The following is a 14433-nucleotide window of genomic DNA, read 5'->3' as shown; positions in this document are numbered from 1 at the left end:
AAATCAACAATGACAACTTGACAAATTCTTATACATCATCTTAATCCTTTATTTAAAAAAAAAATTACCACTTATTTTTTCCCAGAACCGTATCTTTTTGTAGTAACATTTGCATAATGCTATAAATTCATAATGAAACCAAGGGATTTTTGTTTATGCCTTTTAAGAATGACCCAGAAGCATGTTAAATGTTGTAGTTGAGTTTTTAAGATTACGTGGTCATTTTATAAATTTCCTCTTACAAAAAGTTCGAAAAACTAAGGATGTTCTTCTCCCAGGAATAGATGATCTTAGCCGTATTTTGAGCAACCTTTTGGAATTTTCGGTCCTCATAGCTCTTCAATTTTTTACTTGTTTGGCTTTATAACTTTTTTGATATGAGCGTCACTGGTAAGTCTTATGTAGACGAAATGTGCGTCTGGCGTACTAAATCATAATCCTGGTACCTTTGATAACTATTAAGAGAAATATCAGCTGGAACCCATTCCTATGTTATGATGAATAAAATTTTTAATTTAAACGATTTTGCACATTTCCAGGAGCACGGACACAAAGGCGGTCGTTTTCATACATGAATTTACTTGTTTTTCAATTGCGTCTATCTTGCAAGACCTACTCTGGATATGTTGCAACGTATATCGGTTTTAACTATTGGGTATGCTTTATATCAAAACTTTAAGTTTGGCAAATCAGTTTGCTTTTATTGAACATACGGGATTACACTTCAATGTTAGTTTATTACTTGTTTTTTTATTTTTTATTTTATTGAACTGTGCAACATGTTCATTTAGTTTTATCATTTTCTATTCTTTTCTATAACTTACATGCTTACGTAGCCGTGTTAATTCAAGAATAACGCAAATGATTCCAAAAAGACAATTAAAATTATAAGTTAAAAATAAACTGACAAAGCCATTGCTCAGGCTTTAGTTTTCTTTGTTGTGTTTTGTGTTTTAATGTTTGTCTGTTAGTCTGTTTGTCTGTCTGTTTTTTGTGTGTTTGTCTTTTTTTTAGCCGTACCGTTGTAAATTTTCTGGAGAATGTGATGATTATTGATAGAGACGATGACCATGACTGTGTCTACATCAAGGAGTATAATTTGAAAATTTCATCGCATTTACTTAGGTTTGAGACAGACTACTTATATCCCTTGGATAGTGTAAACTTCCATCCTAAACGTAAATGGTGAAATGGTGTATGGCGTGTGTTACAATGGTAGAAGGTGTATGGTGTATGGTGTAAGGGGAATGGTAAATTGAGAATGGAAATGGGGAATGTGTCAAAGAGAAAACAACCCGACCATAGAACAGACAACAGCAGAATGTCATAAATAGGTTTTCAATGAAGCGAGAAATTCTCACACCCGGAAGCGTCCTTCATCTGTCCCCTAAACAAATATAAATATATCCTAGTTCAGTGATAATAGACGTCATACTAAACTCCAAATTATACACATGAAACTAAATTTAAAATAATACAAGACTAACAAAGGCCAGAGGCTCCTGACTCCAAATGTATATAAAATTGAGAATGGAAATGGGGAATGTGTCAAAGAGACAACAAACCTACCAAATAAAAAACAACAGCAGAGGTTCACCAACAGGTCTTCAATGTAGCGAGAAATTCCCGCACCCGGAGGCGTCCTTCGGCTGGCCCCTTAACAAATATATACTAGTCCAGTGATAATGAACGCCATACTAATTTCCAAATTGTACACAAGAAACTAAAATTAAAATAAAACAAGAATAACAAAGGCCAGAGGCTCCTGACTTGGGACAGGTGCAGAAATACGGCGGGGTTAAATATGTTTATGAGATCTCAACCGTCCCCCTATACCTCTAGCCAATGCAGAAAAGTAAAAGCATAACAATACGCACATTAAAATTCAGTTCAAGAAAAGTCCGAGTCCGATGTCAGAAGATGTAACAAAAGAAAATAAACAAAATGACAATAAAACATAAATAGCAACAGACTACTAGCAGTTAACTGACATGCCAGCTCCAGACCTCAATTAAACTTGTTGAAAGATTATGTCTTCATCATAGGAATATCAGGCATAATCCCTCCCGTTAGGGGTTAAGTATCATATCATCATAAAATATATGAGAAGAACATAACCCGTGTCATACAAGCTACTGGTTTTTAAATAAATATGTTTAGCTCCGATGCAAAGACCCTATAAGTGAATCAATATTAAAGCCAACATATGCAATCTTTAATGACCTGACAATAGTATCGTAACGATATCCCTTCTTAATAAGTCTATTGAAAGGTTTTGTTAGCTTTTGAGGTGAATAACATTTTTGTGCTGTATAAAGAATATAACCATAAAAGATTGAATGTGAAATACCTGAACTTATAAGAAGTCTGCATTTTGAGCCAAATTTACAAAATGATGTCCTTGTACCGATGATAAAATTTAGTAAATGTTTTGACAAGTTTTTGATATCGAAAACCCAGGTGTAATAATTTTTCAGTTTAACATGAATTCCTCTCGTTACAATCAAAAACGTTGTTACATTCACGAGCGTACAAGTTGGGGTATATGAACATCGTAAGATGATGACAAGGGAACGTCACCATCTAAAGATGGATAATGATAGGAAACGAAAAATCATCTTTTTTATAATAAAATTTTGTATTAAGCTTTCTGTTAATGATATAGATATCAAGATCGAGGAAAGGGCAGTGGTCGTTGTTAGTATTAGCTTTATTTAAAGTAAATTCAACAGGACAATTGTCTTAAGTATACATACTGAAGTCGTCATTATTTAGAGCCAAAATATCATCCAAATATCTAAAAGTATTATTAAATTTTTGTGTCAGATGTTGTTTCGATGGGTCTTTGCAGATTTCAGTCATAAATTGTAACTCATTGCAATACAAAAACAGGTCCGCAATAAGTGGTGCACAGTTAATCCCCATGGGAATTCCGATAACCTGACGATATACGGAACTCTAAAGCGAACACAAATGTAATCTAGTAGAACTTCAAGAGCAGATATAGTATCAAAGCATGTCCAATTGACATAGTTCTTTTCTTTAAAGGAATGTATGAGGCATGGTGTGATTGTGTAACGTGTATATAAAGTGTAGTTATCAAAGTTGAAAAGACTGAATGCAAATATTGATAAGAACTATTTTTGAATTTTATACACTGATTCACAATATCGTGATCAAAATACGTTTTTTAAAATAAATAAATAATTTTGTAGTCGCACGCTTTCTTGAACTTAAAATAGCAGTATGGCTAATTTCGGATGGTGTAGATAGAATGTGTAAGGTGTATGGAGCAAAAGTGTAACGTGTATGGTGTAATGGCACAGATTGTAATGATGTAATGGCACATATTGTATGGTGTTATGGTATATATGGTGAATGGTGTAATGGTGGATGGTGTTAGTGTGAAGTTTACACCACCCAAGGACTCTTATAAACCTATACCACCAAATTTTTCTTTGCAATCATATGGCATGTATGGTGTCACAGTTCCAAGTTGTCGAATATAGTAATCTACCATTTGTTTACGTTGTAGTCTGGCAGATGAGTTTTGTTTGTCTTATGGTATATTTTATCGATGAAGCAAACTTGCTTAGAAAAGATTAAATGAATGACCATACTGGTTAAAATTATTTTTCGCTTGCATTGTTTGAAATGTCTGATCGAAGGTCACACATACATTTATATAGCCTACCTTTCGTTTTATCGACACACACAAATCCATTAACATTCTAACCTGTAGACGACATCTGTTGAAGGCATACTGAATATTTTACGGAGGGACCAACCTATATTAGTCGACACAATACTCAAATTAACGTCTACTACTGAGCTTATTATACAGGATGACATCGGAGCCAGTATTCTCTTTCATCTGCGTAAATTCATACATATTATGCTAAAGAGCGGATGATGTCCTAAAGTACAATAGTCCACAAGCAGGGACATCTACCCAGTGGTCGTAAAAGAGAGGCAGAAGATAAACAAATGGACATTCAACTTTATAATTTGAAAATTCACAAAAGACAAAGCCATGGCTAAATGAAAAAGACAAACAGACAAACAACAGTACACAAAACACAACACAGAAAATTTAACAACACTAACCACACCAAAACCTTTGCTCCGAAGGGAAAGCAGATCCTAATTTACACGTGATCATGTAGGTACACACCCAATAATAAGTCTAATTCGGTAGGTCTTATTCAAGGAAAGGAAAACGGGATTGTATTTTCGACAATTGGAACATATCAGCTATCATTTGTGAAACGGATAGTATATTACAATCAACCCACTCTTTATGGCGTCCGTAAAATTAACGAAGAGCAGGTTTCAACTTCACCACCTTTCACTCTCTATGTTTTTAATATGTTTGATGTGTTTGACTCTTTGATTTCAAGGAAACATTGGTTAATGAAGTAAAAATATTATGTTTTTATTAATAAAATACAAATGCAGACAAACAATAACACCTAGGAAATCCAGAATTATAAATATTTATTATCTCAGTCAATATTCCCAAATGAAGTTATCTATGAATTCAAAATTAAAAGTTACTGTTAGCTGGAATTTAAAAGAATAATAAGCAGTTTTAATTACAAGAAGGATTTAAATTGACCCTATTTTTATTTGCATCTTCCTAAACAATTTGTGAAGTTATGACACCTTAGATAAACATAATTTGTATATTAGGTCAATATTGGTAAAAACATTCCAGAATTTTAATTGTTTTTGGAATTTAACATTGACCGCCATCCACGATCCAAAAGATTTTTTATATTGATGAATTCTATATCAAACTTGGAAACTTTTGGTTACAAAACATTTGGATCGTAGGTGGCGGCCAAGGATTTCCCAAAGGTCTAAAAATTCCACAAAATCATCATATTTTGAGAAAAATTTCAAAATAGGCCTATTTTGGAGAATATATTGTACTGTTATGAAAGAAATGATTTATTTAGCATTAAGACTTTTAAATTTGTCCCCTTTACAAACCAAATTGTGACCTTTTTGATGTTTTCTAATAAAGTAGATATTTTAGGCCATTTTATGCCACAAGTGAACCTTGTCCTTTAGTTACAAATACTCATATTTGTATATACAGATGGTGTCTCAAGTTGCTGTCTTGAATCTGAAATTGATTAAGATATATCACTGTATAATTAAGTAGTGATAGCAATATCAAACTGCAATAATAACTTCTTTTTTTTCAGAATTATCATAGAATTATCTTCTTAATGAAATTATGCAGCAACATTTGAATTGCATCCGTATTTGCACCATGTATCTCCAACATTAGGCTTGACTAATCGTGCATACATAGTTTCCACGTTTTTCCTGTGACAACTTGATATTCATTTGACATAAGCACCACGGTATATGTCATTATAGGAGACGGTAATTTACATCATTTAAGAACTTAAGCGTATCCCCGGTTTTCATTGATTTGACGCCACTAAATTGTTACATTTCATAAAAAAGATTTGGTTTGTTATCTGTTGTTTTCAACGGGTATTGTTTGTCCTACTTTTATCTCTGCAATTTTATTAATTCTTTATTGTTATTCACTATTGATATTAAAATGATAAAATTCACAAACATATAATATACTATCTATAAAGTTAGCTAATTGAAAATAATGTCAAAAGTAAACAAAAACTGTTTACAATGGACGAAAAACTAACAATAGCGCTCACGTGTAAAAAAAAAAGTTTACGAATAATGATTTTAACAATGTTTAAAGGAATTTGGTATATTAACCGTCCTGTGATAATTAAACATGGAATAATTATGTGTGTCGTTAATATTTTTTTCTCGCTATTCCTTTTTTATTTAACAGATGCATGACTGTATGTGAAGCATTTGTAGGGGATCGATAATTTGTTGGAATAATTTGCAGAAATAGGTTTTATATCATGATCCAGGAAAATATATATAAAAAACATACGAGACAGGAGTGAAGGTCGTGCAAATTTTCAGATTTTACATACAAGACCAGGGCCGCGTTCAATACCGTAGCTGCTACGTAGTGCTACGTAGATTTTCACTATTGAACGTGTAGCTATATACTAGTTCTTACATAAATATTGGTTGCAGCTACGTAGCCGCAACGTAGCTGCTACGATATTGAACTTAACCCAGGTTTCTAAAAAAAAATCAGGATAGCAAACCTAATTTTGAAAGAGGATGTTTTTCATATAATTAAATTTTTCTAAAGTATGAATACATTTTATTTCTCTATTTTGGTATATAGTACGCAAAGGAACGTTTTTCTTTTCTATTTTCAGATTCCACTTCATAAAGTGTCTTCTCGTGTTTTTTTTTAAGTCTGTTATTTAATGCCTATAACCTGTATAATCCCTTTTAAGGAAGACACATTAAGAACCCATAATCTTTGAATAATAGTAATCCACTTAGATTAATATTAAGATCCTTGTCTGTAGGGTAAAACAATGGAGAAAACATCATTCAGGAAACGTGAATCCTATCTGGAGTTGCTTGACAAATTCAATGACATTCACTTATTTTTGGATGTGGAATCAGTATTTTTTCTTTGGTTGATAGTTTCAGTCTAAAGGTATATAAAATTGAGAATGGAAATGGGGAATGTGTCAAAGAGACAACAAACCTACCAAATAAAAAACAACAGCAGAGGTTCACCAACAGGTCTTCAATGTAGCGAGAAATTCCCGCACCCGGAGGCGTCCTTCGGCTGGCCCCTTAACAAATATATACTAGTCCAGTGATAATGAACGCCATACTAATTTCCAAATTGTACACAAGAAACTAAAATTAAAATAAAACAAGAATAACAAAGGCCAGAGGCTCCTGACTTGGGACAGGCGCAAAAATGCGGCGGGGTTAAACATGTTTGTGAGATCTAAACCCTCCCCCTATACCTCTAACCAATGCAGAAAAGTAAACGCATAACAATACGCACATTAAAATTCAGTTCAAGAGAAGTCCGAGTCTGATGTCAGAAGATGTAACCAAAGAAAATAAACAAAATGACAATAATACATAAATAACAACAGACTACTAGCAGTTAACTGACATGCCAGCTCCAGACTTCAATTAAACTGACTGAAAGATTATGATTTCATCATATGAACATCAGGCACAATCCTTCTCGTTAGGGGTTTAGTGTCATACCATCATAACATATATGAGAAGAACATAACCCGTGTCATGCCAACAACTGTTTTTAGAATAAATGTGTTTAGTTCCGATGCAAAGACCTTATCAGTGACTCAATATTAACGCCAAAATATGCAATCTTTTATGATTTGACAACAGTATCGTAATTATATCCCTTCTTAATAAGTCTATTCAAAGGTTTTGTAAGTTTCTGAGGTGAATACTGACACCTTTGTGCTTTATAAAGTATATTTCCATAAAAAATTGGGTGTGAAATACCTGAACGTATTAGAAGTCTGCATGTTGAGCTATATTTACGAATGATGTCTTTATACCGATGATAAAATTTAGTAAATATTTTGACTAGTTTGTGATATCGAAAACCCTGGTGTAATAATTTTTCAGTAATACATAAATTTCTCTCGTTAAAATCTAAAACATTGTTACATACACGAGCGAATCGTACAAGTTGAGATATATAAACACCGTAAGATGGTGACAAGGGAACGTCACCATCTAAAAACGGATAATGAACGATAGGAAAGGAAAAATCATCCCTTTTATCATAAATTTTAGTATTCAGCTTTCAATTAGTGATGTAGATCGAGAAAAGGGCAGTGGTCGTTGTTAGTATTAGCTTTATTCAAAGTAAGTTCAACAGGATACATTTCATTGATATACATACTGAAGTCGTCATTATTGAGAGCCAAAATATCATCCAAATATCTAAAAGTATTATTAAATTTGTTTATCAGATGTTGTTTCGATATTTGTATAGTAAAATACTCAAATGCAAAATATACTTTTAAAAGACTTTGACTCCAATAAGCAGTCGGTTGACGGGTTAATTCCAACTGAATACTATGAAGACATACTGGACCTAGTAGCCTTTGTCATGTTTTTCTTCATACGCGATTTTAATTTTGTACTTATTACTTGTATGTATACCTAATTGTTAACACAATCTTTTTTTTTTGTATGCAGGACCAATAATCAACGCCGATTTAAAATTGATTTATGAAGAAGATTAACTGGTTTTTTTTGGGGATATTTTGTTAGCAGAATGGCATATGTTTTCACTAAAGAGGTTCAACCACCAACAACGGACGAAAATAGACGCGAGGTAAAATTGATAATGGAAATGGGGAATGTGTCAAAGAGACTACAACCCGACCATAGAGTAGACAGCAGCCGTAGACCACCAATGGGTCGTTAATGCAGCCAGAAACTCCCGCACCCGAATGAGTCCTTTAGCGGGTCCTTAACAAATATATATTCAAGTTTTGTAATACTAGACGTCATACTAAACTCCGAATTATACACAAGAAACTAAAATAAAAAATCATACAAGACTACCAAAGGCGAGAGGCTCCTTACTTGAAACAGGCGCAAGAATGCGGCCGGGTTAAACATGTTTATTGAAATTTCAACCCTCCCTTTATACCTCTAGCCAATGTAGAAAAAGTGATGGCACGTGACAACTAAGCTCAAACCTGGGTTGTCTTTCTTCAAATCTTGGTTACTGAGTTCGTCTTTTATTCTTTTAATTTCGTCGTAATCACACGAGCTTAAAATGAAAACTTAATCATTACAACATACAATATTTTTATTGTTTTTCAAATACTAAGTTATGGAAGGAAATAAATATTGCAAGTGTATTGAAGCTTGTTTTTATTAGAAGTTCGTTTCAGCATTAATGTCGAATTTTCACAAGTTGAAACATAATAATTTGGTAAGATTCATTTGAAATTTGTGAATACTGTGGATTCATAATATTGGTAACAATTTTCGGGAATGAGAAAAATTGCATTTTCGTTGATATTTAATTTAGTTGTTTTGGCAAAGTCTGCCTACATTCTTTTAAAACTTTGCAATTCGTTGAACAATTAAATACGAGGTTCCTCTGTTCCCATGAAAATTAGTATCTAACGAATAGAACGTCATTCAACCTTGAATTCATGTTTTCAAAAGTGATTCAAATGCAATTTCAATCGGATTCCTGTTTTCATTGGATAAAAGTCAAACCCACAGCTGACAGGTCGCAACTGAGGAATGACCTGTTTGTTCGCAATTCTTCAATTAACAATATTTTGACTTTTAAAATATTATCGAAAATATAACATGTATAACAATACATACCTTACAAACGCTGTTTTAATGTGTTTTTTCAAATTTTAATTGTGTAGAAATGAAAATCTTAAAATCTACAGTTTTGAAGATCTCATTTATATGTCGACACTTTATTATGATGAATTATGATTTTTTTTAATTATATACAAATATACCAAAAAATCATACTTTTCAACTTAAATCTTCTATTTGTCTAATTTTATTTATATTTTGAAGAGTACGAAAAGCTTTTGAATGTATGATGCTAGGTCCTGGAACAGGACACATGACTAAGCGTTAGTTCGTTCAAAAGACAAAAACAACGATTCCAGAATTTTTTAATTTTAGACAATCAGAATGTTTACCATAAAAGAAATAGGTTGACTTAATCATTAGCATTGTATATCGCTTGATATCATAACTCGCGGTTTGATTTATATAGTTATTACTTGGCGTCATACGGGAGAATGGAAACCATTATTAACACTATGACGAAGGTAAACAAGGAAACGAAAAATAAGAGTTTAGTTCTTTTGAGCCATCAATTTAAGTTTTGTCAAGTTTATTTTACATCACAATTATACAGTTATATTGTTAAAAAAAATATCTATAAAGGTTAACTATGAAGTTAAACTCGATTTCTAAATATATTCAGGACATAGACGTACGACAATAACACAACTGCACTGTTTTTATTTCTGATAGAGTTTTATAGCAGATACTTGTTACTCACAAATAGACAAATTTGACAAGCATAGGAATAATTCATGTAATTTTTTTAATATATAAGTTATTCATACCTTGTACCCGGTTGAGTAGATTGATACAACTTGCTGTTTTCTATATATAAATATATAAATTTTGAATAAATTCAATCATCAAAATATCAAATCAGAACGACCGATCATACGAAAAGGATTAAAAAATATTGTTTGAAAAGGTTAGATAGTAAGTAGAGTCGACATTTTTAGTTTAATAAATGAATACAATGACAAATATACCGAATATACTGTTAAACAGATACCATTCATCTAAACATCAGTTTGTTCCCGTCTAGTTTTGTATGAAGTGTCTATTTGAATATGAGATTTCTTAACCTTTCATTCTTGAGAGTAGGTCAAACGTATGTGTAATGATGAACTGTGACAGTCTTGGGTAGCATTCATGTTTTTCACACAAGGTAATATACTAGTAATGTTCGTTTTCCTTACATGCATGTGACCTACCGAATAAGACTATTTACCGGATTTGTTATCACATAAGCAATACGATGGGTGTCACATGTGGAGCAGGATCTACTTACCCTTCCGGACGACCTCAGATCACCCCTAGCTTTTGGTGGGGTTCGTGTTGCTTATTCGTTAGTTTTCTATGTTGTGTCATGTGTACTAATGTTTGTCTGTTTGTCTGATTCATTTTTAGCCATGGCGTTGTCAGTTCATTTTCGATTTATGAGTTTGACTGTCCCTCTGGTATAATTCGTCCCTCTTTTACAGGATAGAGACTTATCTTATATACTTATCTTATTTAAAAAAAAAAATTAGTGCTACTAGAATTTTGAGTTGTGTCCCATTTTATGAAAAATGTGAAAGTGTTGATGAAATGAAGAGATCTCACAAAAACTTTATTAATTCAGAAAACTTAAATCTTCATTAATATCAACTGACATGAGGTCATGTTACCTTTTTTAATGTATGTCCTTCTTTTCATAGTCTTTAAAACAAATACCGTCAGACCTGCCACTATTAATATAAAAAAGGATGCGCCTATGCCTGCACCAATACTCTTGAATAGATAATTCTCCGATCTGTTATTTGAACCTGAAAGAATTAGACACTATTGTTTTGTCTGGTCACACTCAAATATATACCTATGTTACATGGTGTAGCATTTTACTATTTTCATCGGACATTACGATCACTCGTTTCAAAGGTTATTTTACGTATCCGGAGCCTTGTTTCTATTCTTACGTTTTTGGACGCTGTGTTTCCATTTAAATGTTTATTGGTGGTCAATATGAAATAATCCTGCTAAATTTAGATTGATGGCGTCATGACGTCATACACATTGCCCATTGTGCTGGAAGCGCCGCTGCAGACAAAAAGAAAATTTGCAAGTTTTTCACTGGATATTTCAAGAATTGTATGTTAAATGTAGATGCTAAGAAAACAAGAGAGGGGAAAGTTACCAGAGGAACAGTCAAACTAGTAAATCAAAAATAAACTGACAAAGCCATGGTTAAAATTTAAAAAGACAAACAGACAAATAATAGTAAACAAGAAACAACATAGAAAACTAAAGATTGAGCACCACGAACCCCACCAAAATCTGATGGTGATTTCAGGTGCTTCGAAATACAAGAAAGCTAATTCAACAAGCTATGACGTTCTTTAAAATATTGATATTGTCAATAAACATGTTATAATTCTTGCAAAATACAATTTGAAAATACGCAGAAAGAACATTGGACGTCATTTTCTTAACATATTATTTAAACGTTTACTTGAACTTTCAATCAGTCACTACGTTATATATTAACCTGTCACATAATATTGACACTCGGATTTTGTCATCGGCCAATATGTACTTCTAGGTTAATTCGTCCTGATAAAACATATATAAAATGCGTTTTGGTGTCCAAAGATTTTCATTGCTAAAATATAAAGTAATAGAGAATTGTTCAATAAGTAACAGAAACAAAATTTGACCATATATTGATCTTGTATTCAATACCAAGGAGCGACAAGTAACTGTGCTTTTGTTCTATATTTCAGAGTTGAAAAAAAAATATAACATACTTTTTATAATATACCAAGTCATTTACAGATTTTTCTTCCTGAATAAACGCCATCAATTTTGCTCGAATCAAAACATCCACAGCCAGTTAATAACAGGAAACGTGCAAGATTATCAGTCTTATGACATATGAAAAGATTGATTATAATCTAAGATAGATTTTGTTGTGCATATGAGAATAGGTTATATATTTTCATTAGGTAGTAGAGGATTAAATACCTAATTCACGTACTTACCTAGTGGCTTCACTGTGAAGGATTTGATATACGGAGGCCCTATTTTGTTAAATGCAATAATTGTATAGACGCCATAGTCTTTTGTTGAAACTTCGGTTATATTCACAGTTGAAATATGTTCGACACTGTTAAATGAATTAGTATAGTTTACTGTATAATCTTGTCCTGTGTCAGAACGTCTCATAGTCCAAATGATTATAGGTTCAGGGTAGGCTAAGATAAATACTCTAATATTCAAATCACCACTTTCCATAACTGCAATATCTTCAAGTTCCTCTGAGTATCTTCGATCTTTACGTGCACTGCCTAAATAAAAAACCGGATTTTACATCTTTTACATTTCTTTAGAAGAAAATTAAACAACCTAGGGTAGTATGGGTGTCTTTTGTATTCTTCGATAATTAAACATCAGAGCAAAAAGGTCAATATTACACCAACTAAGATCAGTCAGAGCTGTTTATTTTGACTGTTTTACCACGCAGTTGATGTAATATCCTAACTGTCTTCATCTTTGGAATTTAGAGTTGTGCCAGTTCATATCGCAAATAACTGTTTTGCATATCTGTGCAGTCTTTGTGTCGTGTTTGGAAATTTAAAAATTGTACCAGTGTTCGCTAAAACTGTGTGTTTTTGTATGTATAAAGTCAAGATTGTAATAGTGTAATAATTAGGATAGATTGACATGATTCATTTTACATCGTGGTAATACTGAAGACGGATATCTGTTATCTGAAATATCTGCGTTACATTTGTTCATTTTATTGTTATTTTTTTTTTTGGTAATGTTGTACCCTTTTAGACTGGTTATATATTGTATTTTGTAGTGTACTGTATCATATTTACATGATCCATCGCCCCTTAAGATTTACCGTTGGCTATTTATTCAGCCATTTTACATAATATATAATATATATATACATATGCAGGGCTGTAAGTGACAACTTGGTTTTGAAAAAAAGAGACCCTACAATTGTATCAATGGACAACGGCATTAGTTCTGTCAACGTATATTTGTTCCTAATAATATTTGTTCTGCGGAAATTATGTAATGGAATATTTTTTCCTTCTGTATTATATTTGTTCCACTGATATTAGGAACTTATCTTATATATTGATGAGTATAACACATGTTCCTATTATGCTGAAGTTTAATTTACACCTGATCGATTATTATATAAATCAAATCAGATTTTTAATGCTGATCATATTAATGCTAATTAATTTGATTATTATGTAAGTTGAAAAGTGTTAATATGAGTTAGATATATTCACCTGTACACAACACCTGAATGTATACTAAAACATGGAGGCTGATGAGTATAAGAAAATATTTATGTTTTTAAATGATGGGACATATGTTGAAGGTTAGTAAATAATGTTTATAATAACAAGTTCAGCTGTGAAATATAAATGTTAATTCTAATGAGAAAAGTATCATTAACAGGTCAAATATGCATACCAGTAATTGTCGATAATTCAGAAATGATTATTCAATGTCTACAATATATAGTTATCAAAAGTACCAGGATTATAATTTTATACGCCAGACGCGCGTTTCGTCTACATAAGACTCATCAGTGACGCTCATATCAAAATAGTTAAAAAAGCCAAATAAATACAAAGTTGAAGAGCATTGAGGACCTAAAATTCCAAAAAGTTGTGCCAAATACGGCTAAGGTAATCTACTCCTGGGGTAAGAAAATCCTTAGTTTTTCGAAAAATTCAATGTTTTTTAAACAGAAAATTTATAAAAATGACCATATAATTGATATTCATGTCAACACCGAAGTGCTGACTACTGGGCTGGTGATACCCTCGGGGACGAAACGTCCACCAGCAGTGGCATCGACCCAGTGGTGTAAATAGTTATCAAAAGTACCAGGATTATAATTTTATACGCCAGACGCGCGTTTCGTCTACATAAGACTCATCAGTGACGCTCATATCAAAATAGTTAAAAAAGCCAAATAAATACAAAGTTGAAGAGCATTGAGGACCTAAAATTCCAAAAAGTTGTGCCAAATACGGCTAAGGTAATCTACTCCTGGGGTAAGAAAATCCTTAGTTTTTCGAAAAATTCAATGTTTTTTAAACAGAAAATTTATAAAAATGACCATATAATTGATATTCATGTCAGCACCGAAGTGCTGACTAC

General features: G+C 32.3%; 1 protein-coding gene across 1 annotated transcript in view; it reads right to left on the bottom strand.

The window, feature by feature from the left end:
- The window catches only part of LOC139525118 (uncharacterized), a 184509-nt gene that overhangs the window by 60336 nt on the left and 109740 nt on the right, over nucleotides 1-14433 (bottom strand). Inside the window, exon 18 of the mRNA XM_071320303.1 lies at nucleotides 12279-12584. Coding sequence (XP_071176404.1) covers nucleotides 12279-12584 — 306 coding nt within the window. The remainder of the gene's footprint in view (nucleotides 1-12278; nucleotides 12585-14433) is intronic.

Source organism: Mytilus edulis, chromosome 5 (genome assembly GCF_963676685.1).
Source record: "Mytilus edulis chromosome 5, xbMytEdul2.2, whole genome shotgun sequence".
Classification (NCBI taxonomy): Eukaryota; Metazoa; Mollusca; class Bivalvia; order Mytilida; family Mytilidae; genus Mytilus; species Mytilus edulis.
The sequence above is the reverse complement of the archived record's forward strand: the minus strand, read 5'-3'. Positions and strand labels throughout refer to the sequence as shown.